This window comes from Delphinapterus leucas, chromosome 3, assembly GCF_059928025.1.
Source record: "Delphinapterus leucas isolate spDelLeu-1000000601 "Yukka" chromosome 3, BTC_Dleu_Yukka2, whole genome shotgun sequence".
NCBI lineage: Eukaryota > Metazoa > Chordata > Mammalia > Artiodactyla > Monodontidae > Delphinapterus > Delphinapterus leucas.
Window position 1 is genome coordinate 18008972 of NC_143131.1, and position 26817 is coordinate 18035788.

Here is a 26817-nt window from a genome sequence, read left to right on the forward strand (position 1 = left end):
CAATACTCATATCAGATAAAATAGACTTTAAAATAAAAAATGTTCCAAGAGACAAGGAAGGACACTACATAATGATCAAGGGATCAATCCAAGAAGGTATAACAATTATAAATATATATGCACCCAATGTAGGAGCACATCAATACATAAGCCAAATGCTAACTGCAATTAAAGAGGAAATTGACAGTAACACAATAATAATGGGGGACTATAACACCTCACTTACACCAAGAGACAGATCACCCAAACAGAAAATTAATAAGGGAACGCAAGCTTTAATTGACACAACAGACCAGATAGATATAATTGATATTTATAGGACATTCCATCCAAATACAGCAGATTCCACTTTCTTCTCAAGTGTGCATGGACCATTCTCCAGGATAGATCACATCTTGGGTCACAAATCAAGCCTCAGTAAATTTAAGAAAATTGAAATCATATCAAGCATCTTTTCTGGTCACAAAGATTAGAAATCAATAACAGGGGAAAAAAAACGTAAAAAACACAAACACATGGAGGCTAAACAATACATTACTAAATAACCAAGAGATCACTGTAGAAAGCAAAGAGGAAATCAAAAAATACCTAGAGACAAATGACAATGAAAACACGATGATCCAAAACCTATGGGATGCAGCAAAAGCAGTTCTAACAGGGAAGTTCATAGCAATACAAGCCTACCTCAAGAAACAAGAAATATCTCAAATAAACCATCTAACCCTATATGTAAAGGAGCTAGAGAAAGAACAAACAAAACCCAAAGTTAGCAGAAGGAAACAAATCATAAAGATCAGAGCAGAAATAAATGAAATAGAAACAAATAAAACAATAGCAAAGATGAATAAAACTAAAAGCTGGTTCTTTGAGAAGATAAACAAAATTGATAAACCATTAGTCAGACTCATCAAAAACAAGAGGGAGAGGACACATATCAATAAAATTAGAAATGAAAAAGAAGTTACAACAGACACCACAGAAATACAAAGCATCCTAAGAGGCTACTACATGCAACTATATGCCAATAAAATGGACAATCTGGAAGAAATGGACAAATTCTTAGAAATGCAGAACCTTCCAAGACTGAACCAGGAAGAAATAGAAAATATGAACAGACCAATCACAAGTAATAAAATTGAAACTGTGATTAAAAATCTTCCAAAAAACAAAAGTCCAGGACCAGATGGCTTCACAGGTGAATTCTATCAAACATTTAGAGAAGAGCTAACACCCATTCTTCTCAAACTCTTCTAAAAAATTGCAGAGGAAGGAACAGTCCCAAACTCATTCTATGAGGCCACCATCACACTGATACCAAAACCAGACAAAGATACTCCAAAAAAAAGAAAATTACAGACCAATACCACTGATGAATATAGATGCAAAAATCCTCAACGAAATACTAGCAAACAGAATCCAACAACACATTAAAAGGATCATATGCCATGATCAAGTGGGGTTTATCCCAGGGATGCAAAGATTCTTCAATATATGCAAATCAATCAATGTGATACACCATATTAACAAATTTAATAATAAAAATCATATGATCATCTCAGTAGATGCAGAAAAAGCTTTTGACAAAATTCAACACCAATTTATGACAAAAACTCTCCAGAAAGTGGGCATAGAGGGAACCTACCTCAACATAATAAAGGCATTATACGACAAACCCACAGCAAACATCATTCTCAATGGTGAAAAACTGAAAGCATTTCCTCTAAGATCAGGAACAAGACAAGGATGTCCACTCTCACCCCTATTATTCAACATAGTTTTGGAAGTCCTAGCCATGGCAATCAGAGAAGAAAAAGTAAAAGGAATACAAATTGGAAAAGAAGAGGTAAAACTGTCACTGTTTGCAGATGACATGATACTATACATACAGAATCCTAAAAATGCCACCAGAAAACTACTAGAGCTAATCAATGAATTTGGTAAAGATGCAGGATATAAAATTAATGCACCAAAATCTCTGGCATTCCTATACACTAATGATGAAAAATCTGAAAGGGAAATTAAGGAGACACTCCCATTTACCATTACAACAAAAAGAATAAAATACCTAGGAATAAAACTATCTATGGAGACAAAAGACCTGTATGCAGAAAACTCTAAGACACTGAAGAAAGAAATTAAAGATGATACAAACAGATGGACAGATATACCATGGTCTTGGATTGGAAGAATCAATATTGTGAAAATGACTGTACTACCCAAAGCAATCTACAGATTCAATGCAATCCCTATCAAATTACCAATGGCATTTTTTACAGAACTAGAACAAAAAATCTTAAAATTTGTATGGAGACACAAAAGAACCTGAATAGCCAAAGCAGTCTTGAGGGAAAAAAAAAACGGAGCTGGAGGAATCAGACTCCCTGACTTCAGACTATACTACAAAACTACAGTAATCAAGACTATATGGTACTGGCACAAAAACAGAAATATAGATCAATGGAACAGGATAGAGAGTCCAGAGATAAACCCATGCACAAATGGTCAACTAATCTATCACAAAGGAGGCAAGGATATACAATGGAGAAAAGGCAGTCTCTTCAATAAGTGGTGTTGGGAAAACTGGACAGCTACATGTAAAGGAATGAAATTAGAACACTGCCTAACACCATACGCAAAAATAAACTCAAAATGGATTAGAAACCTAAATATAAGACCAGACACTATAAAACTCTTAGAGGAAAACACAGGAAAAACACTCTTTGACATAAATCACAGCAAGATCTTTTTTGATCCGCCTCCTAGAGTAATGGAAATAAAACCAAAAATAAACAAATGGGACCTAATGAAATTTAAAAGCTTTTGCAAAGCAAAGGAAACTATGAACAAGATGAAAAGACAGCCCTCAGAATGGGAGAAAATATTTGCAAACGAATCAACAGAAAAAGGATTAATCTCCAAATCATATAAGCAACTCATGCAGCTCAATATCAAGACAATAAACAACCCAATCCAAAAATAGGCCAAAGACCTATATAGACATTTCTACAAAGAAGACATACAGATGTCCAAGAGGCACATGAAAATATGCTCAACATCACTAATTATTAGAGAAATGCAAATCAAAACTCCAATGAGGTATCACCTCACACCAGTTAGAATGGGCCTCATCAGAAAATCTACAAACAACAAATGCTGGAGAGGTTGTGGAGAAAAGAGAACCCTCTTGCACTGTTGGTGGGAATGTAAATTGATACAGCCACTATGGAGAACAGTATGGAGGTTCCTTAATAAACTAAAAATAGAATTATCATATGACCCAGCAATCCCACTATTGGGCATATACCCAGAGAAAACCATAATTCAAAAAGACACATGCACCCCAGTGTTCATTACAGCACTATTTACAATAGCCAGATCATGGAAGCAAACTAAATGCCCATCGATAGACAAATGGATAAAGAAGATGTGGTACATATATACAATGGAATATTAGTCATAAAAAAGTAATGAAATTGGGTCATTTGCAGAGATGTGGATGAATCTAGAAGCTGTCATACAGAGCAAAGTAAGTCAGAAAGAGAAAAACAGATATCATATATTAACGCATATATGTGGAACCTAGAAAAATGGTACAGATAAACCAGTTTGCAGGGCAGAAATTGAGACACAGATGTGGAGAACAAACATATGGACACCAAGGGGGGAAAGTGGCATGGGGGGTGGGGGAGTGGTGGTGGGATGAATTGGGAGACTGGGATTGACATATATACACTAATATGTATAAAGTGGATAACTAATAAGAACCTGCTGTATAAAAAAATATTAAATTTAAGAATTAAAAAAAGAAAACATCACCACAGTAATTATCCATAATGCAATGATTTGCTTAACTTATCTTTTGCATTAGACTCTTAAATTCCTCAAAGACAAAATAACACCCTCAATATCATTAGTGCCTAAAATACTACACTACCTAGCAAGTATCATTTATTAATATATTCTGAGTGAGTTAGTTAAGGTATACTTTAGGACCAAGATGATAAAGTATACCATACCAAAGCACTGGCATGGTAGCCAAGGAAGTAGAACATTCCAAGAGGAGAGAGGATGATTAGTACAGTCAAACAACACAAATAAATCAGGGGAGATAAGAAATGAAAAGTACTCATTGGTTTAGCTATTGGGAAGTGATGAACACAATGGCAGTTTCTGAAAATCACTTAGAATGAAGCTATACATTATCCTGAGCTGAGACATTAACATGGAAATTGAGGGAGATGAGAGCTAGTCACTTGAAAAATATATTAAGAACTACTTATTGAGTGCCTACTAGTGCTATTATTTTACTTAGGAGTCATATAAAAGGAAAAGTAAGTGATGACATATAAGTTTGAAAGAATATTTATTATCCTATAAAAAAATAATACCCCCAAATTTTACAGATATTTTAGGGTTATGGTAGGTAGAATTCTAAAGGTGCCAGCACATGATTTCTGTCCCTTGGTTATTCAACTAAACACTAATCTGGATACTGTTGTGAAGGAATTTTGCAGGTGTAATTAAAGTCCCAAGTCAGGTGACCTTAAAACACAAAGATTATTTGGGTGGGCCTGACCCAGTTGGGTGAAAACCACTGAAAGCAGAGACTTTCTCCAGATGGTAGCAGAAGAGAAAATTAAATAGATTCAAGCATAAGAAGGATTTGACACACTGTTGCTTGTTTGAAGAAGGTAAAGGAATGCAGGCAGCTTCTAAGAGGAGGGAACTGCCTCAGCTAACAACCAGAAAAAGAATGGAGCCCTCACACCTACATCCTCAAGAAAGTGGATTCTGCCAACAAGGAAAATGAGTGTGAAATCAGATTCTTCCCTGGAGCCTTCAGATAAGAGCCCAGCCCAGCTGACACATTATTTCAGTCTTTCCAAATTTAAAGCAGAGAACTCAGTTGAACACTCCTGGACTTCTGACCTAAAGAAATCATATGATTATTTGTTACATATTAATAGAAAAGTAATAGAAGTTACCAAATAGCTCCATTATGGATTATATTGTTACATGTAACATAAATGTTCCACAGGTATTTTTTGAGAAAGTACCCTTCCACCAGAACTGTGATATGTGATAATAAGACATCACTTTCTATTTCCCTGACCAGACATATATTGAATTTATCTGATTATTAGTGTATTCTTTAAAATTGTGAAAATAATCTTATGTCTCAGAATGAATTTTTAAAATAATAGAATAAACCTCAATCAGTTAAAATACCTGACCAGTACTTGGGTTCAATGGACAACAGCTGCCACAGAGGGTCATATTAGAATAAGCACAGATCTAGGAACCAAAATATTTAGATCCATATTTTGTGTGAGTCTCACTTTCCTTTCTCTTACAAAATAAGAAAATATGTGTCTTCTCTATTTCACAAAAAACTTTGTTAGGATGACATGGCTGTAAAACACACCATACAAGTGCAAATAGCTGCTAGTTATGTTTAGCTGCAGTAGTAAAAGATATCACAGACCAGACCCAAGTTTCCTGTCTTTCCTGCATGACTGGGCAGCTGAATAATCACTTTGACCTAGAACCACAGGATGAAAAAAGGCAGAGCCAAACATCATGTAATTAACAGCTGCATTGCATCTGAGCCCCACCTGAATGCTCAAAGGATGCCCACTTCAGCTGTGACACCCTCAGCTTTCACACTGGTCCTCTAGCAGGAGGCCTGTCCACCTGAAGGAAAGACCAATATTTTGTTTTTGTTTTCTTTTGCACAGAGGTGCTTTGCTCTTATTTTCTCTTAAATCCTGGTGCATTGCTTCATCTGCCCAGAGAAGGAACATTTCTCTTCTCTTAACCCCTAGGTAGGCTAAACAAGTATTTTAAAACCTTAACTTCTAATTTTAATTCCGTAGAACAACAGTCTCCTCAAAACTGTTACATTAAGGTTTTAGAAAATCCCATTTCTGCTCTTGAAAGACAATGTCAATAGAATGAGAAGATAAGACACATACTGGGAGAAAATATTTGCAAAAGACACATCTAATAAATTAGTTACACAAAACATGCAAAGGAGTCAAAATTAAACATTAAGAAAACAAATAACCTGATTAAAAAATGGGCCAAAGACCTTAATAGATACTTCACCAAAGAAAACATACACATGGCAAATAAGTATATGAAAACATGTTTCACATATACGTCATCAGGAAAGTGCAAATTAAAGCAAGATACTACTACATATCTATGAGTGGCCCAAATCCAGGGAAGACTGACAATACCAAATGCTGGTTAGGATGTGGAACAATGGGAACTCTTATTCATTCATATCTGGTGGCTATTCAAACTGGCACAGCTGTTTCAAAAGACATTTTGTCAATTTCTTATAAAACTAAACATACTTTTACCATATGATCCAAGGAGTGCACATTTTGTATTTAGCAAAGGAGCTGAAAATTTCTGGCCATAGAAAAAACCTACACATGGATGCTTATAGCAGCTTTATTTCATCATTGCCAAAACTTGGAAACAACCAAGATGAATTCATCTTCAGACAATGAATGGATAAACTCTGGTACATCCTGACAATGGAATATTATTGAGTACAAAAAAAAGTGAGCTATCAAGACATAAAAAGACATGGAGGAAACTTCAATCCATATTACTAAGTGAAAGAAGCCAACCTGAAAGGCTACATACTGTATGATTTCAACTACATGACATTCTGGAAAAGGTAAAACTATGGAGTCAATAAAAAGATCAGTGGTTGCCAGGGGTAAGGATGGGGAGATATGAACAGGTACAGCACAGAAGATTTTTAATGCATTCAAATTATTCTGTATGATATTATATTGATGGGTTTATGCCGTTATACATTTATCCAAAGCCATAGAATAAGGAGTTAACCCTAAATTAAACTATAAACATTGGTTGGTTATGATGTGTCAATGTAGGTTCATCAATTGTAACAAATGTATCACTCTGGTGGGGGAATGTTGATAGCAGAGAAAGCTAAGCATGTGCAGGTGCAGAGAATATATGGGAAGTCTCTGTCCATTCCTCTCAAGTTTGCTATGAGCCTAAAACTGCACTAAACAAAATAAAGCTTTTAAAAAGATCCTGTAGAAAAAGTATCCAAAATAGAAAATACTTTGATGACATGGCTCATGTTAAAGTAAATGCTTACATTGGGTTGGGTACGCAGAAGGGCACCCAACTCTATTTAATAGGCACTTAGGCTAAGCAATCAGTAAGTGAATGTGAGCTTTTCCAGACACAGTCTCCCAATATGGCTATAAAATCTTAACTAGTGCTCGTTCTTTCTACATACCTGTTTATGATTAGGATTAAATTATATTTTAGTAGTGCTCATTGAGGAGTCTCTAAGGCTTCTTTATTACCATCTATAAAATTCAGGATGTTACTCTTTACTGTACTGTTTTACTTAGTAGATGTGTATTAACTCATTTCCCATATGAAATACTAGCAGATAGTAAAAAAAAAAAAAAAAAAGGAAAGAAAAGAAAAAGAACGTAGTAAGTACATATTTAAGACGTTACTTTAGTAAAAATGAACATTTCCTTTAGTAATGATTGCAAATAATATAATTTTCATGATATACTTGAACTCATGTATATTTATAAATTAGCTTCTACTTGATACAAATATTATTTGGGCTGAGGTGAGATTTAGAAGTGATCTAAAGTATGGCTTCTGATCAAAATACCTCTGGAGTTGAACTTGATGTTATTTTAAAATAAGCCCCTATTCTTTCTGACAAGCAAATATCATTCTCTCCAGGGATTCTTCCCTTCCTTCTTCTGTACATGGAACCTGTTCTCAAGAAGAGCTACACAATATTTTTGGAAACTTTTCAATGTCTCCATCACATCTACTTCAGTATATCAATCCATTTATTCTTTTATTTTAAAACTAATTTTAAACGATCCTTTATCATTTAACAGCTATTTTATTGTACTTGGGTGACTAAGAACATGCAAATCTAGACCTAGTCTGATTATTTTGAAAATGAAAATTAACCAGAATTATAATAAATGAACCCACTCATGTATTCTTTATAACACTCATTTAAAAATAATTTTTCAGCACAGTATTTCCCTTTGAAAATGCTTATTTTCAAAGGGAAATACTGTGCTGAAAAAATATCTAAATGGAAACCACTTGAGTTGATTTTTCAGATGAGAAACATGAAAAATTCAGGTGGAATAGAAAAGGCTGGAGTAGGGCTTCCCTGGTGGCACAGTGGTTGAGAATCTGCCTGCCAATGCAGGGGATGCGGGTTCGAGCCCTGGTCTGGGAAGACCCCACATGCTGTGGAGCAACTGGGCCCATGAGACACAGCTACTGAGCCTGCGTATCTGGAGCCTGTGCGCTGCAACGAGAGGCCGCGATAGTGAGAGGCCCGCACACCGCGATGAAGAGTGGCCCCCGCTTGTCACAACTAGAGAAAGCCCTCGCACAGAAACGAAGACCCAACACAGCCATAAATTAATTAATTAATTAATTAAAAAAAATAGCAGATACCAAGAAATGGGATGAGGGAGATTAAAAAAAAAAAAAAGACTGGAGTAGTTTAATTACTGATTTGTGATAAAGGACATTATAAAAGAGCATAAACCACAATGAGCTATCAGCCCACACCCACTAGAATGGTTATGGTCAGTATGTAATAATAAAAACTGGTAATAATGTAGAGTAATAGGAACCGCCATATTGTGTTGTTGTGAATGTAAAATTTAGCCACTTTGGAAAACAGTCTGGCCGTCCATCAAAATTTTAAACATAGTTTCTTTATGACCCCGCAATCCCACTCCTAGGTATATATCCCAAAGAAATGAAAACTCATCCACACGGAAACATTCATATTAATGCTCTTAAGAGAATTCTTCAAATTAGGCAAAAAGTGGAAGCAACCCAAACATCTATCAAGTGATGAATTGATAAATAAAATGTGGTGTAACCATATAATGGAATATTTTTTAGCAATAAGAAAGAAGGAAATACTGATACATGCTACAATGTAAATGAACTTTGAAAATATCATGCTAAGTGAAATAAGCCAGTCACAAAGGACCATGTGTTATTGATTATTTTATATGAAATACCAATACAAGGCAAATCTATCACTATAGACTGAATGTTTATGTCTCCCCAAAATTCAGAGTGGACCACTCATGAGTGAGATTAGTACCCTTATAAAAGAGACTCCAGAGAGATTCCTTGCCCTTGCTACCATGTGAGTACACCACTAGGAGACAGCCATCTATGAACCAGGAAGTGGGTTCTCACCAGATCCCAAATCTGTTGGCCTCTAATCTCAGATTTCCAGACTCCAGAACTGTGAGAAAAAAATGTTTGCTGTTTAAAGCACTCAGTTTATGATATTTCGTTATAGCAGCCTAAACAGACTAAGACATCTATAGAAACAAAAACTAGATTAGTCGCTTCTTGGGTTGAGGCATGGGGAAGGGGGAGTAGAGAGTGATGACTAAGGGGGACAGGATTTCTTTTTTTTTTTTTTTGCGGTACGCGGACCTTTCACTGTTGTGGCCTCTCGCGTTGCAGAGCACAGGCTCCGGACACGCAGGCCCAGCGGCCATGGCTCACGGGCTTAGCCACTCCATGGCATGTGGGATCTTCCCGGACTGGGGCACGAACCTGCGGCCCCTGCATCGGCAGGCAGACTCTCAACCACTGCACCACCAGGGAAGCCCAGGGATTTCCTTTTGAACTAATGAACATATTCTAAAATCAATTGTGGTGATTGATGCACAGCTCTGAATTTACTAAAACTTATTAAACTATACACCTTAAAAAGGTGAATGGTATGGTATGTAAACTATTTCTAAATGAAGTTTTAATATTTTAAAAATGTCTTATACCTTCTGAGGGCAAAAGAAAGAGAGAGCATAATTTTATTTTACATACCTTTATTTTCTAACATGAAGTTTTCCTAAATTTTAACATTTATAGTTCACTCATGAGTATGCTGGAATCTTTTAAAATGTATATGTAAGCTGGGTATACTATACTAAATTTTATTATAGTATATATAATACTAAACTTGAGGCAATTTGTACCTTTCACTTATTTCTCAACATTTAAAGAAAGACTTCATTTTCTTGAGAGTAGTCCATTTTCCTAAAGCTTTATTCTAATTTCATTTGAAGACAGTTATGTACATCTTTTTGAACTCAGAGATAATTGTTGACATTTATGCTTTTTTAAAAAAACTTAGGTGTTTAGCACAATGCAATGCTCTGGATGAGGATGGAACAATGGCCTTCCTCAGTTGTATACCATGTGCGTCTCTTGAAAAGAACTTAGACCTGCCTGTTGAAATGCCAAGAGCTATTCTTTTGCTATAAAATTTCTAAGTGTTAATTGAAGCTTGAGGAGGGGTGTTATATTGATAAAATTATTCAAGTAAAATGTTAGATTTTTGTTTCTTCTCTTTATATTCCTAAACTGCTCCACCGTATATGAAGTATTCTTCTTCTACTTAAGTAAGACATAAGCACATGACAAAGCAAGTCTCATAATTAAGAAGAGAATGAAATATTTTGACTCAGTGATGCAGACTAAGTGTTCTGTGATGCCAATTTTCCACCACTATGTTGGGATTAAAGTAAAGAAAAAGGTATACGCTTTATTCACTGCATCTGACAATGAGTAACTGTATCTACTATATTCTGTGCACTCTGCTAGATCATGGCATAAAAAATAGAAATCATGATAGCCCTGCTCCAGAGAAAGTCTCAGCATAAATCTTCATGTATAAGTGACATCTTTCCTATGGTACATAATGTAAAGAAATTTACCATTTTCTGAAGCAGCAACTGTGATGTTGTACCATGGAGTTTCTTCTCTATCAAGAACCTTGGTAGTCTTAATGGTCCCAGTGTTGGCATCAATGTTGAAAAACCTGTCATCTTCAGCATTGTAGTCGATGAAGTATCTAGAGAAAAAAAAAATTGGATACTCTTTTACTTGATGTTATAATGAAGAAAAGAAAACTGAACCAAGGGAGGTATTAAATCTACTATACTCAAATATTGAAATATGTATTTTTACTTCCCATATTTGGCCCTTAAGATATGTCCACCTGTTTTATATTTGCATAGAAATGATATCAATTATTTTTCTGTCAGTCCTTAATTAAGGTTTAATTCCATTACTCATTCAAAAAGGTAAAAATCAAAACACTAAACTCCATGAATAGAATAGTAGATAGTAGATAGCAAAAGCACAGTAATTAATAAGGGAAAGATTAAAAAAACTGCCTCTGTGAAGACCATAGTACATTAAGAAAAAAATAAACCTTTAATGAAACTTCTCATTGCTATATGTACAATGTTTTTAGGATAACAGATGTCAAAGATTAATTTATCTTGAATTTCATCATAGCTGAGGTTTGAAGATAAATACAAAATGAAAAACAAAACATTTTAATTAATGACCATTGTGTCTCCATCACCTAGAAACTTGTTTGGTCAAAGAATGAGAAAATAAACAGGAAGTAGTTTGCATCCTCAGCCACAAATCTTCTTCCCTCACTAGTTCATGTAATTTTGTAGGGCTCTCTTCTATTAGGTTTGGCCTCCAGCTTACTTTGGCAATAGAATGAGTTGAAAGTGTTGGTGTTCTGTTCCACATTTGGGTCTAGATTTCATGAGACTTTAAATGTTTCCTCTTATGCTCTGCCACTACCATAAGAAGCACATTCCAGGGCTAGACCACTGGTTCCCAGAAGAAAGATGAGCCCTCAAGGCAGAGTTGTCAGCTTCCCATCCTAGAGTAGAGCTACCTAGTAAATGAGCAAATGTAGGAATGAATGTCCTGGAGATTAGCAGACTTGGCAAAGAGAGGCCAGCCTAGTTCAGCTGTTCCTCAGCTAACTCACAGACACATACACCATGGTTATACATGCCTTTTTCCTATACCCTGAGTTTTGGGGTTTTACATTATTCAGCAGTAGTTAATTAACATAAATGTGAATAAATAATATAGTCAACAATCATCATATGTTCTAGAAATGTTCCAAACTATTCCTAAAACAATTTAATGAGTTTTTTTTTTCTCCTCAAACCTCTAATACTTCTTCCCTCATCATTAATCTTAGCTTAAGTGACATTTCATCTACACCTGAAGAAAAAAAGATGAACTATTATGTGAAAAGTGCAAGGGGCAGAATATTTGAATAGAGGGAACTAAAGTGTAAAGATCCAAATTAAAGAAAAAGCTTGACTTGGTTTAAAAACAGATAGGTGTTTCAGTGTAGCTGGCAGAATGAATGAAGTGGATGGCTAGGGCATAGGACAAGCAAGTCCTATAGCACATGGTAAAGAGTTTTAATTTTTTTTATAAAATCGATGGGAAAACATTTTTAACAAAGGAAATAACGGATCTATTTACATTCTGGAAAAATGACAGTGGCTGCTTTGAATCTTGGATTATAGAATGTTAAAAACAATTAAGAAAAGAAATGATGTCATCATGGACAAAAGTGGAAAAATTAGAAGAAAATGAAGTGTATAAAATAGTGCTATATATTGACTACAACCTATAAAGCTTTTTGTTGTGGCATTGGTAAAAGGAAGAAATTACAAATGACTCAATTTTTGTGTTGTATCTGTATATTTGATCTAGCATATAATTAATAAGCCCATTCATAGAGCTGGATAAAAAGTTAGGGGAAAGATTCCCTTTGGGAGAAAAAGAGTTTGGGAGAAATCAATGATTTTGACATGTTATATCTTAGATGTCAATTAAATAAACATATGGAATAAAAAGAAGAAAATTAGAAATGGGTGTGGAGTTCAAGTGTACTTTCTGAACAGGAAATATAAATTTGAGATAGATCAGCCTAAATGTAAAATAATGGGAGCAATCTCATCTGGGAGAGAATTGTAAGAGAAAAGGAAGGGAAAGATTGAGCAGTACAGCATCCAATCTTTTAAGTCTAAAGCAGTCCAGCGTCTGAATAGGAGAAGGTACCAGCAAAAGGAGAGGAACAGCCCAGGGGAGAAGGAAAACTGGGAGGGAGAGGAGGCATAGAAGTCAAGAAAGGAGTGTTCTAAGTGGACAGCTGGGGTAAAATTTATTAAGTTTAGTGGGGTTAGTAAAGGCTGAATTGGATTTTACAGGATGGACATCATTGGTTAATTTGAAAAGAGTAGTTTCAATAAAATATGAAAGTATGGAAGTTTTACCGTAGTGGATTCTAAAGTATATTGAATGTGAATATAGGAAACCCATGAGTCCTGAGACTTTATCGGATAATAGTACCTGAAGTAAAGGTGAGAAAAATGGTGCCTTATGTCATCAGAAAAGTGGGTTCAACAAATTAATTTTCTTCTGATATGGGAAATATTAGTCACTGTCTTTGTTGAAGAATATAATAATTTTGAAAGAGGGAGGAAAAAAAGGGGACTCCCTGGCAATCCAGTGGTTAAGATTCCACACTTCCAATGCGGGGGTGGGGGTTCGATCCCTGGTCAGGGAACTGAGATCCCACATGCCATGTGGTGCAGCCAAAGAAAAAAAAAAAAGGGGGGGGGGAATATCTATAAAGAGAAAATTCATGAGAAGGTGAACAGACTGTGTTCCAGAGCACAAATATAAGGATTTCCACTAAAAGTAACAGAGACACTTCTTGCATTTCAACATGAGGAAAATCTCAGAAGACAGGTGATTGTGGTGATGGAAATATTACAAACTTCATCATACTTTCTAGAAGAGAGTATAAGCATAACTGAAATACAACCTGTGTCTTGCATAGGCATAAGGTGTTAACAGCGTACCTAGAACATATCACTCAGGTATAAACCTCATAACAACCTGTGGACACACATGCTCAAACATAGCAGAAGATATTAATAGCACCACAGAGATCCAAGTTATAGAGCATCCCAAGAAATCTAGGAGCTCATTTAGTGAAAATAACACCTGACAAAAACAGAAGACATCACTTAAAATTGTGTGAGCAAAACAAGGAATTGGCTATTTTGTGTACCAGTTGTTCTAATAATAATTATATGTTAATTAAAGAAAATTCAACATGCAAAATCAATTTAAATGAGAAAAGATAGGGGTACAAAGCAAATCTGATTCAGAGACACGTGATCCAGACACTACAGAATAGTGGTAAAGAGGTATGCCATTGGGCTTTCCCAAAGCATTAGGCCATGGTGCACTGAAACTGGTTGACTTTCTTTTTTTCCTTTTTAACATCTTTATTGGAATATAATTGCTTTACAATGGTGTGTTAGTTTCTGTTTTATAACAAAGTGAATCAGTTATACATATACATATGTTCTCATATCTCTTCCCTCTTGCATCTCCCTCCCTCCCACACTCCCTATCCCACCCCCTAGGTGGTCACAAAGCACCGAGCTGATCTCCCTGTGCTATTCGGCTGCTTCCCACTAGCTATCTATTTTAAGTTTGGTAGTGTATATATGTCCATGCCACTCTCTCACTTTGTCACAGCTTACCCTTCCCCCTCCCCATATCCTCAAGTCCATTCTCTAGTAGGTCTGTGTCTTTATTCCCGTCTTTCCCCTATGTTCTTCATAACCCTTTTTTGTTTTTTTTCTTAAATTCCATATATATGTGTTAGCATACGGTATTTGTTTTTCTCGTTCTGACTTACTTCACTCTGTATGACAGACTCTAGGTCCATCCACCTCACTACAAATAACTCAGTTTCATTTCTTTTTATGGCTGAGTAATATTCCATTGTATATATGTGCCACATCTTCTTTATCCATTCATCTGATGATGGACACTTAGGTTGCTTCCATCTCCTGGCTATTGTAAATAGAGCTGCAATGAACATTTTGGTACATGACTCTTTTTGAATTATGGTTTTCTTAGGGTATATGCTCAGTAGTGGGATTGGTGGGTCATATGGTAGTTCTATTTGTAGTTTTTTAAGGAACTTCCATACTGTTCTCCATAGTGGCTGTACCAATTCACATTCCCATGAGCAGTGCAAGAGTGTCCCCTTTTCTCCACACCCTCTCCAGCATTTATTGTTTCTAGATTTTTTGATCATGGCGATTCTGACTGTTGTGAGATGATATCTCATTGTAGTTTTGATTTACATTACTATAATGATTAATGATGTTGAGCATTCTTATTGTTATAAGTATTGTTATAAGAATTGTTATTGTCTTATTGAGAATAACAATGTCAAAACATTGTTATTGAGCTGCATGAGCTGCTTGTAAATTTTGGAGATTAACCCTTTGACAGTTGCTTCATTTGCAAATATTTTCTCCCATTCTGAGGGTTGTCTTTTGGTCTTGATTATGGTTCCCTTTGCTGTGCAAAAGCTTTTAAGCTTCATTAGGTCCCATTTGTTTATTTTTGTTTTTATTTCCATTTCTCTAGGAGGTGGGTCAAAAAAGATCTTGCTGTGATTTATGTCATAGAGTGTTCTGCTTATGTTTTCCTCCAAGAGTTTGATAGTTTCTGGCCTTATATTTAGGTCTTTAATCCATTTTGAGCTTATATTTGTGTATGGTGTTAGGGAGGATTCTAATCTCATACTTTAACATGTACCTGTCCAGTTTTCCCAGCACCACTTACTGAAGAGACTGTCTTTTCTCCACTGTATATTCTTGCCTCCTTTATCATCAAAGATAAGGTGACCATATGTGCGTGGGTTTATCTCTGGGCTTTCTATCCTGTTCCATTGATCTATATTTCTGTTTTTGTGCCAGTACCATACTGTCTTGATTACTGTAGCTTTGTAGTATAGTCTGAAGTCAGGGCGCCTGCTTCCTCCAGCTCTGTTTTTCGTTCTCAAGATCGCTTTGGCTACTCGGGGTCTTTTGTTCTTCCATACAAATTGTGAAATTTTTGGTTCTAGTTCTGTGAAAAATGCCAGTGGTAGTTTGATAGGGATTGCATTGAATCTGTAGATTGCTTTGGGTAGTAGAGTCCTTTTCACAATGTTGATTCTTCCAATCCAATAACATGGTATATCTCTCCATCTATTTGTATCATCTTTCATTTCTTTTATCAGTGTCTTATAATTTTCTGCATACAGGTCTTTTGTCTCCTTAGGTAGGTTTATTCCTAGGTATTTTATTCTTTACATTGCAGTGGTAAATGGGAGTGTTTTCTATTTTTTTTGCAGTACACGGGCCTATCACTCTTGTGGCGTCTCCTGTTGCAGAGCACAGCCTCCAGACGTGCAGGCTCAGTGGCCATGGCTCACGGGCCCAGCCACTACATGGTATGTGGAATCTTCCTGGACCGGGCTATGAACCTGTGTCCCCTGCATCAGCAGGCAGACTCTCAACCACTGTGCCGCCAGGGAAGCCCAATGGGAGTGTATTCTTAATTTCACTTTCAGATTTTTCATCATTAGTGTATAGGTATGCCAGATATTTCTGTGCATTAATTTTGTATCCTGCTACTTTACCAAATTCATTGATTAGCTCTAGTAGTTTTCTGGTAGCATCTTTAGGATTCTCTGTGTATAGTATCATATCGAATTAGAAATAAAAAAGAAGTAACAACTGACACTGCAGAAATACAAAAGATCATGAGAGATTACTACAAGCAACTCTATGCCAATAAAATGGACAACCTGGAAGAAATAGACAAATTCTTAGAAATGCACAACCTGCTGAGACTGAACCAGGAAGAAATAGAAAATATGAACAGACCAATCACAAGAACTGAAATTGAAACGATTATTAAAAAATCTTCCGAGAAACAAAAGCCCAGGACCAGATGGTTTCACAGGTGAGTTCTATCAAACATTTAGAGAAGAGCTAACACCTATCCTTCTCAAACTCTTCCAAAATATAGCAGAGAGAGGAACACTCCCAAACTCATTCTACGAGGCCAACATCACCCTGATACCAAAACCAGACAAAGATGTCACAAAGAAAGAAAACTACAGGCCAATATCACTGATGAACATAGATGCAAAAATCCTCAACAAAATACTAGCAAACAGAATCCAACAGCACATTAAATGGATCATACACCATGATCAAGTGGGGTTTATTCCAGGAATGCAAGGATTCTTCAATATATGCAAATCAATCAACATGATACACCATATTAACAAATTGAAGGAGAAAAAACATATGATCATCTCAATAGATGCAGAGAAAGCTTCCGACAAAATTCAACACCCATTTATGATAAAAACCCTGCAGAAAGTAGGCATAGAGGGAACTTTCCTCAACATAATAAAGGCCATATATGACAAACCCGTAGCCAACATCGTCCTCAATGGTGAAAAACTGAAAGAATTTCCACTAAGATCAGGAACAAGACAAGGTTGCCCACTTTCACCACTCTTATTCAACATAGTTTTGGAAGTTTTAGCCACAACAATCAGAGAAGAAAAAGAAATAAAAGGAATCCAAATCGGAAAAGAAGTAAAGCTGTCACTGTTTGCAGATGACATGATACTATACATAGAGAGTCCTAAAGGTGATCTACTTTCTTTGACTTGAGTTTATATCACAAAAAACCCCTCTCATAATATCCTTCCCCTGGGACCTGACGCCGCTGAAGTCTGATTTGCTAAGGAGATGTGAGAAATCTTTTCACACGCAAGGAATAACATCCTTTAAAATGTAATCAGTTGGCAGTCTGGTTATTATATCATCTAAAGTAACCTGTCTTCGAGACACTTTCCATTTTTGGGTAGTTTAAGAATAATGGTTCTTGTTTTCTAAAGTTGGACCTAAAATTTAAAAAATATTATTCAACTTCAATGTTTCCTGCAGCAACTATCAGCAAAACTCAGATTACATTGTTATCAATGCAACCCTGTGTAATATAGAAGAACATGCCGCATTTTAGAAATCTGATCACTTCACAGCTGTCAGTCTGGAATAAACTGGGTTTTCTTCTGTTTATAAGCTAAATTAAGAATTTGAAAATGTACAGCCTCTTTATCAGAACAATCCCCTCTCAGGCACTTCACACAGAGATTTCTAACATTAAGTGCTAGTACTTGTGGTTAAATACTTTTAGAATACATATATTTTTTATTTGAATTTGAAAAATATATAACCTATGTTTAAATGGTAGGTATAATGTAAGGCATGTGTCCTCAGACTCAAGTTATTTACTTCTTAGTTTTCTATGTGACCTAACTCTCTTGGGAAATCTGCAACGTAAGTGCTAGATATTAGGGCAATGCTTTGAGCCAAAAAGTCTTATTCATGGAATTGCAATTGAATTTCGACTCAAGTAGAACTAAATAGTTCTGCTTAAGTACCCTTGGATTTCTGCCTAGCCATAGTAATAATAACACAGAAAAAGGGAAAACAGAAATGTGAAAGAAACTATTCAAAACTATTTGGGGCGGGGGGGGCGGGTGTTATATGTACAATGATTCAATGCAAATTATTTAAAATTAAGAAGTTACATGGGTCCATAAAACTGTTTATCAAAACAAATAGATAAAATATTCTCAGTAGGTAACTTTTCAAAATATTTTTGTAATAAAATGCATTTATTTCCTTCACTAACCTTCAAAAAGTAAACACAACATCTTAATACTTCATGAACTTATATATATATATATATTAAGGTTTTTTGCTAATGTTAATTTGACATTTTTAGATATATCCAGCAAGTATAAAATAAAGTAACCATTTGCCTAGGTGATATATGTTCTAAATCGGGATTGATTATGAAGCCTAAAGAATTAGAGTTTTGAGATTTTATTTTTAATATCTTAGATCATAGCTGTCAAAAATGAACCAGTGTAAATTGAGGCTATAGTGTATATAACTGGATAAGATGTTTAAAGATATTCTTCAAGTTCTACTTTCCCCCTTAACATAAGACTATATAGAGATGATATTTGAGAATGGGAGGAAACACTTATACACATTTATAAGCTATTTAGAAAAGCAAACTGATATGAGATAATAAAGGCTAACATTTATGGATCCCTTACAATATACTATATTGTGCTTTAAATGTGTTCTAAACATTAGTTTACTACATACCCAGAACAACTGGATGAGATAGGTACTATTAATAGACACATTTTTTATAGAGGAGAAAACCAATACACAGGGTGATGGAGAATTTTATTCAACATCAAAGAGCTAGTTAGTGCAAGAGATTAAAAATTAATACAGTCTACTAAGAAATACTGGGAATTCCCTGGTGGTCCAGTGGTTAGGATACCACGCTTCCACTGCAGGGGGTACAGGTTTGATCCCTGGTCAGGGAACTAAGATCCCACATGCTGCAGAGCATGGCCAAAAATAAATAAATAAATAAATAAATGCAAGCACATTAAAAAACAAAACAAAACAAACACTTGTCCCTAAAACAAGTTTAAAAAATTAAGAAATATTTATAAGATCTTTTTTAAAGTAGACAATATTTGAAGCTTTACCCATTAATTCAAAGGATATTCATTTGAAGGAGTACAAGTACAAGAAAGATATTCATTTGAAGGAGTACAATAAAAAGAAATATTTAAAAGAGAGGAAATAGAAAGACCTGAGAATTATTTAGACATGATTTACTTAAGGAAACAAGTAGGCAAAAAAGAAAAAGGAAGCGTTTGCAAGGTAATACTGATTGATGCTCAGAGAATTTAAAATCAGAGGTCAGAGTAAAACTCTAAGCAATTAAAGTGTTCAGGGAAAACATGAGTGTGATCAGTCTTGAAGTATAAGTAACAGGAGAGATATGTGTTAGAGATTATCTAGAAAGTATAAAATTTAGTAATTTCAGATGAGAGAGAGACAGATATCTTAGCTCTGGTTTGTGAAGTGTGGTGGTATTTTTCAGACCACTACTATTTTGATATTAGACTAGTAAGAGAGGAAGAAAGAGAGAGGTTTCATGTTGAGATTGTAGGTAGGATACAGACAGACGTTCCCTCCTTCACTCCCACATTAATGCCCCAGTCAACATTACTACCCCTACACAGTATTACACTAGAGTAGAAGAACTTATTTTAAAATAAAATATTCTTTGATATGGAATGAATATTGATTCAATCATATCATCGACTAAACCAATGAGAGAATGCTTGAGAGAGAGATTAGAGGTGGTTGGTGGGGAAAAATTCAACCCACAGTGCACTTCTGTATAGGTTGTTTTTTGAAGATTAATAGACGAAAAGAATGCCAAGGAGGGTTTACCCAAAACAAATTTCCCAATTTTCAGATATCATAGATGTAATAACCTCTTCAGGCCACTGAAAAACATTTCCTACATTATTTTCCTCAGTGTATAATAAACTGTAGATCCTGGACTTGATTCATTCACTACGTAAAGATGAATTCTATGGAAATTTATTTCTAAAATAGATCCACCATACTGTGAAAATGGCATGGATCAATAGTAAGAGAATAAACACAGTCTTGGAAACCAAGTAAACGTGATGTTCATCACAGATAAAACCACTTATTAGCCCTATGACCTCTCTGAGCTTTTTTGTTAGCATAATGGAGATACAACCTACATCATAATTTTATTTTGACAATAAAGTGAGGTAATATATGAAAGTATTTTATGCTTGAGTATCAAGTGATATGCTTCAGTAGATAAATGTTATTTGTCTTAATGTCTCTTAGGATGGTTTTCTCTTTTTTTCCTTTCTTGGAAAACTTGGGTCTGTTTTGTTGAGACACTTCAAAAATAGTGAATGCTTTTTTTTTTTTTTTCATTTATTTGTTGGTTTGTCTTTTTCTTTCTGGCAAAGTATGTGAACACAGTGGGATCTGAATAAGGGTTACTACTGAATGAACAAGAGTCTCCATACAAATAGCATGAACTGCTGTCCATTTCTAAAAAAAAGAAATCTGTCAGAAAACTAAATTATTTTTAATTTCCTTCTCCATGCACATGAGTCAACTTTCATTTGGAAAGTTTATGAGAATAAAGTTCTTTTTCTTCCACCTGAATAGCATAGGTGTATGACTTTGCCTCATAAGCAAATGAATAAACTAACCAGGCATTCAACAAATATAAAGAAGAACCTGTTAATACCTAATGTAAAACTAAGTAAGGCATTTCATTGTAGCCTTTACTTCTTTTGTAAATATTTTGGTGGAAATAATCAGGCCAATAAGTCATTATGCTTTACTTATCAAGAGCAGTATGTTTTCATATAGAGATTACGATTTTATAGATTCCTAACGTTATCCTTTATACATATTTTTAATATTGTGTTTGAAATTTGTTACAATAACTCAGGAAATAAACTTTTTTTTTTACAGTGTGTACTTAGTTCGTGTTTTCCTTTCATTGAGATATATCTAAACATTGCAAAAAGGACAAATAAATGTACACTTTTTGCAGTATTTCATTTAACTTATAGTTCTCAAACTAATTTTAAGTTGTAATACAATTATCATTTTTAACGCCCATTTCTTTAGACCTCATGTAGAATCTAAGAAAAAGAGCCACTCCATAGTACATCTAGCTGATGCTTTAGACGAATCTACAGCATATATGACCAAAAGGGTTAGTATGAGGGTGGAAATATCGAGGCAGATTCAAGGGCTACTCTAATACCATGATTACAGCACATTATAACACGACCACCACTATAATCTCACTGCATCCTCCATGAAGTAGGTGTCAAGATAATATCCATTGGGTCGGCCAAAAAGTTCGCTTGGGTTTTTCTGAAGGGAAGCACCCGAACGAACTTTGTGGCCAAACCAATATACTAAATGCTACTTAAGAAATTGTATAATCAATGATCAGTAAGATGTTACCTATGGGGGATTGATAATCTCCTGGCTATAGACCAGAGGAAGTGCAATTAAGCTTGTGCCAGCTCAGATTTGTCCACTAGTCCTTTAGAGCCCTCTAATTTGACAATTCCATATTCAAACCCTGACTAATTTCATGCTGGCAGAGAAATGGGTCCTTTTAACACAGGAGATCTTGCAAAGTTGCCACTATAGTTTATAAACATGGGTTACAATTTTTATTCCTACAACTACTCTCTGTTCTGTCATTCAATATATGCACCATTTCATATTTCTAGTAAATATGTTTTAGTGCAATGGGCAAAGTGAAAAGAAAACGCATTACATTGAAATAAAATGAAAATTTATTGTTAAAATTAGAATTTGTGGGCAAACAAATAGGCAGACAAGTTGTGATCACAAGAAGCAGTCAATCTCAGTAATGATTACCTCTATTCAAGTATTTTCTTCAACAGAAGCTACTTTAAACAAATTACCCAGTTCATCATTTGACACTCAATTTCCCTTTGATTATATAGGCATAGATTCAAGATAATTATTAGTCATGTTAAAGTACATTAGAAAAGTTATTTTTCACTTCGATAACAAAACTTCAGTCCTCAAAGGCACTTATTATTTTCATTATAGTCTGTCCATTTCACCATAAAAATTAATTTAAAACTTATGTAATGGAAATCTTTTTTTGCAGTGATTTACTCTGAGAAACATCAGTTGGCTAAAAGTGTAGAAGATGTCTTTCAGTTGTCACACTTTTGATACTTGTACATACAGAATGTGAGTTGTTAAGCAAATATATTTGAGATTTTGCCTCCCAAACAGCTGTTTTTGTAAGTTTTACTGACTATGATCAATAGATGGGATAAAGTTTAATCAATATACACCCTTTGGGATATTACAGCAGTTTAGCCTCATCTTTAATTTAACAAAAAGTCACACATCTTCAGTATAGCTCAGATTCATTAAAAAATTTTAAGATTCCCTTAGCTCACTTTGGGGATGCAATTTATTCCACAAGTCATGCATCCAGAAAATAATCTTTCTAAAAAATTAGAACCTAGGGATCATTTGTCACTTGATAGTGTATTGTACTTAATAAAATGGGCAGCACTCAGAGCACATAGATATTTTGGAAAGCTTTTTAACTTCCTGAACCAAAACCTTGATCCAAAGAAACAAAAGTGCCTAAAGAAGTAAAATCTCTACACAAGAAAATATGTTTGTCTGTTATTTATGCCTCTAAGTACCTAAGATTTTAAAAATTCCAATAATATTGAGTTCTGGAAATGCTATTGAACCATTTTAAGCATTTTAAAAAATTTATTTGAAAAATTTACATGAAAGCTATTTGGATGTTTTAGTCTCCAGTCAGTAGACTAACAGATGTCACTAAGCCTGGATTTAGGCATTCATTCCAGGGCTAAATGAGTTACACATGCCCACCTGGAAAATAGGTTCTCCTTCTGGTGTCAGGACTCTGATTTGGGGTGGTTACCGTCACATACTAGGCTATTAGGTAAATTTGAGCCCCAAATGGAAAAATGTTCAGGGGTCTTCTGTATCTTTATTGAAGAATGGTAAAAGTGACCACATTCTATTCAATCTCTATGGTTAGTTAGCTGTGTGATTGGAAGCCAGTCACTCAGGCATCTTAGTCTATGATATATTCATCTCTGTAAGAACAGGATTGTCTCAGTCATCTTTAGGTCCCTTCACATTCTCAAATGCCATAGTCACATGATGTTTAACAGTAAACAGTACTGTTTACAAACAGTAAAGTACTGGTCAATCTAAATGTGCTAACTTCGCTATCTGCAATGTGATAAATGACAAAACACAAGTCAAAGACAGACTTCCGATTTTAAATGGAAGCCTGCTTTCTGGCTGAACTCAGTTTGCATGAAATGTCCTTAATGAATTATCTCCTTTGTATCAGAAAACTATGACAGTTTTGATGAGGGTATATTAAGGCTTTCTATTAAAGGTCCAATTAAGATATTCTTGACTTTCACTAAGCTAAACTTTTATAAATCAATTTGGTCAACAGAATAAAAACTCAGTTTAATATGAATATATTTTGAAACACATTTCCTGAGTATTCTTGTCTTTCTTTTCAGAAGTTTGAATCCTGTATTCAAACTTTCTTAATCAAAAATTTTTACTTTCTTTTTCAAGTTTGCCATATGACCTTGTCATTATTTTGAAATATCTATTTTTTGCTGTTATAACATTCTAAATTAATGAGGTATTCCTAACTGCCATCTCATCATGAGCTGTGCGAAAATTTCAGAAATGTGTAAGAAAACAACACACTAATAAGGATTCCATGAATATATTGGAATCATTTATTCTCTGAGGCTACAATTAAACTCAAAACAGGATGAGTAATGACTTCTAATTCTCTGCAAATATTCTTTTTTTTTAAGATATTTTAGAAAGATATTTTTTTAATTTAGCAAATATTTCCAAACCTGATCACAATTTTATTTCTTATGTTAGCATATAGTTTCCTAAATAATGTCAAGGTAAGCATTTGAAAAAATTATGTAAGATTTTTAATATTTCTTTCTGATGGCTTTAAAGTTTCTATACAAAGAAAATACTAAAATTTTTACCAATAAATAAATGTATAGATAAATTCAGATTATAAATCAGAGTAGAAAAGAAGCAAAGATGGGAGGATATACTTACTCATATAAATTCATACTAAGGCTCTTCATCCTACGAGAATTATTAATTGAGGGCTTCAATAATTTCTTTATGTTGCACTAAATCAAGTGGCATAAGTATTTGACTTTACAATATGGAGAAACTCTAAAATAAAGAACAGGTTTTTTTCGCGAGATGCTATAGTTAAAAATGGAATTCTCTTCAGCATCTTTTTCTCCCAGAGTATGAAACACATCTGAACATGGGAAACATTCATTTCCTACTTTGTGATATCAGACTTCTGTAAATGCATTTTATTATTATTATTAGTTGAAATATACAACAGGCAGATTTGGGGGCTTTAAATAAACAGGGTTTTTGTAGTAAAACAAAACTGGGTTTAAATTCTGGATCTGCCACTTTATCACTATGTGAATTTGGCCAAATTACCTGTTTGTACCTCAGTTTCTTCATCTATAAAATGGGACTAATATTGCAGACTCATTAGGGTTGTTACAAGGGTTTGGGGCATGCTGTTACAAACCCCTGGCCCACAGATAGCAAGCAGCAAATGGTCACTGTTTTTAGTAGCCACATGATATAGGGTCACATTTTCAGAAAACTCCCCTGCTTCTTGTGTCCATCATAGGACTGCTCATCTGTCAGTAGCTACTCAGGAAATTCCTGAATTCTATTTCCAGTATGCCAGCAAGTGAGCACAGCCAGTTTAAATCAAGGTTTCTTCACTACTGTTAAATAGCCTGGTTCTGATTTTATTTTTAAGAAAGTTGATGATGATATTGCTGTAAATTGCATATCCTTGTTTTGAGTTAAAAAAGACAAAAGCTAGACATGATATGCTCTTAGAAATCTGAAGAATCTTACTAATAGTTTAGAAAATGGGAATACAAAAGACAAGTCAGGAAGTTTTTCACAAATACCTGTGAGACTCAAACTCCCTTTCATTATCAATTCTACTGACCTGGAGTTAATTGCATTTCAGGGCACATAGCAAGGTACATCTCTCAGTGTGCACCTCCTTAATTAGTACAAACATTTGGTCCCTGGGAAAGGTGGAAGTATGAGGATTACTTTTGTATTTGTTAATGTTTTCTGCTTTATTCACTGTTTGCACCTAGAGGCCCATGTAAATGACACACTTTTGTTAAAATCAAGAACAAATATTATATAAGTTATGCCCTCAGACACCAGCTATGGAGTCTGATTATTTTAAGGCAGCTTTGGAAGGATTCAATTTAGTTGTCTAACCAACACAAAGCAGAAAGAATAATGTACATGCTAATGGATTTGTGCTTCTCAATATTTGCATTTAAAGACAATATATCCGTCACCTTTGCATAGCAACAATTGGGCGAATGTGTGTAACATAGCTGGTGTTCAATTAAATGCTCCCAGTGATATAGAGCAATTACTGAAGCAATTAACAATATAATGGAACCATTATATATAATTTGTTTTTTGTAGTTTTTTACTAAATGAAACGTATGTTGAAATATTCACATGAATACACATATATATGAAACATACATGCTGGTATGCATTTCCCAAAAATATATTTTCAAAATTTCTTTCCATGAGTATAATTAGCACCCCCATTTTACCAATGTACTACCCAGTTTGGTGTACTCTGGGTGAGGGTTTTTCAAACACTGATATTCCAGACCAGATAATTCTCTGTTGTAGGGACTCACTTGTGAGTTGTAGGATGTTCAGAACCACCCCTGACCTCTACCTACAAATGATGGTAGCATTCCACACGGAGTTGTGACAGCCAAACACGTCTTCAGACATTGTCAAATGTCCCCCGGTAGGGGGGAATTTGCCCTTGGGTGACCATTGTTTTATGTGGAATAGTTTTTTTTTTTTTTTTTTGGTATGTTGGGATATATAGAGCAACATTGAAACAAGTTTGTCCCTGACCTCAATTTTTCCTCCTTTGGCCTACCTTTTAGGAACATATATTCCACCCTTTACAGCATTCTGAAATTTCATTATTATTTATTTTGAAATGCAAATCTTCCTATCACTGTTTCTTATTAAACTCACTCATGCATCTCTGATTTATCTTTTCCCCCCACTGACACTGCTGTCACGATAAATTTCCAAGATGTCACCTTGGAATGCCTTTTCCAAGCACAAAGTGCAAAGCCTTTTCATGATCTCTCTAAAGCATCTTCTTACAACCTCATTATTTGCTATTCCCGCACAGGTAACCTAAGCTCCTTGTGTACACAACAAACTGCAATTATGTTCTCTATTCTTCACCTGTCTAATCTTAACCTGGGTTTTGAGCTTCAATTCAATCTTCCTCAACTCATTCCCTCCGGAATATGTCAGGCATACTTATTCCCTACATATGTATCAGACTTTTATCACCCTTATGAAAGGATGTAAATTTTTTCTCTCCACTGGACTTCAAGCTGCTCTGTGTGTG

At 34.9% G+C, this 26817-nt stretch overlaps 1 protein-coding gene across 1 annotated transcript in view; it reads right to left on the minus strand.

The window, feature by feature from the left end:
* The window catches only part of CDH18 (cadherin 18), a 137956-nt gene that overhangs the window by 69826 nt on the left and 41313 nt on the right, over nucleotides 1-26817 (minus strand). Inside the window, exon 4 of the mRNA XM_022581425.3 lies at nucleotides 10803-10939. Coding sequence (XP_022437133.3) covers nucleotides 10803-10939 — 137 coding nt within the window. The remainder of the gene's footprint in view (nucleotides 1-10802; nucleotides 10940-26817) is intronic.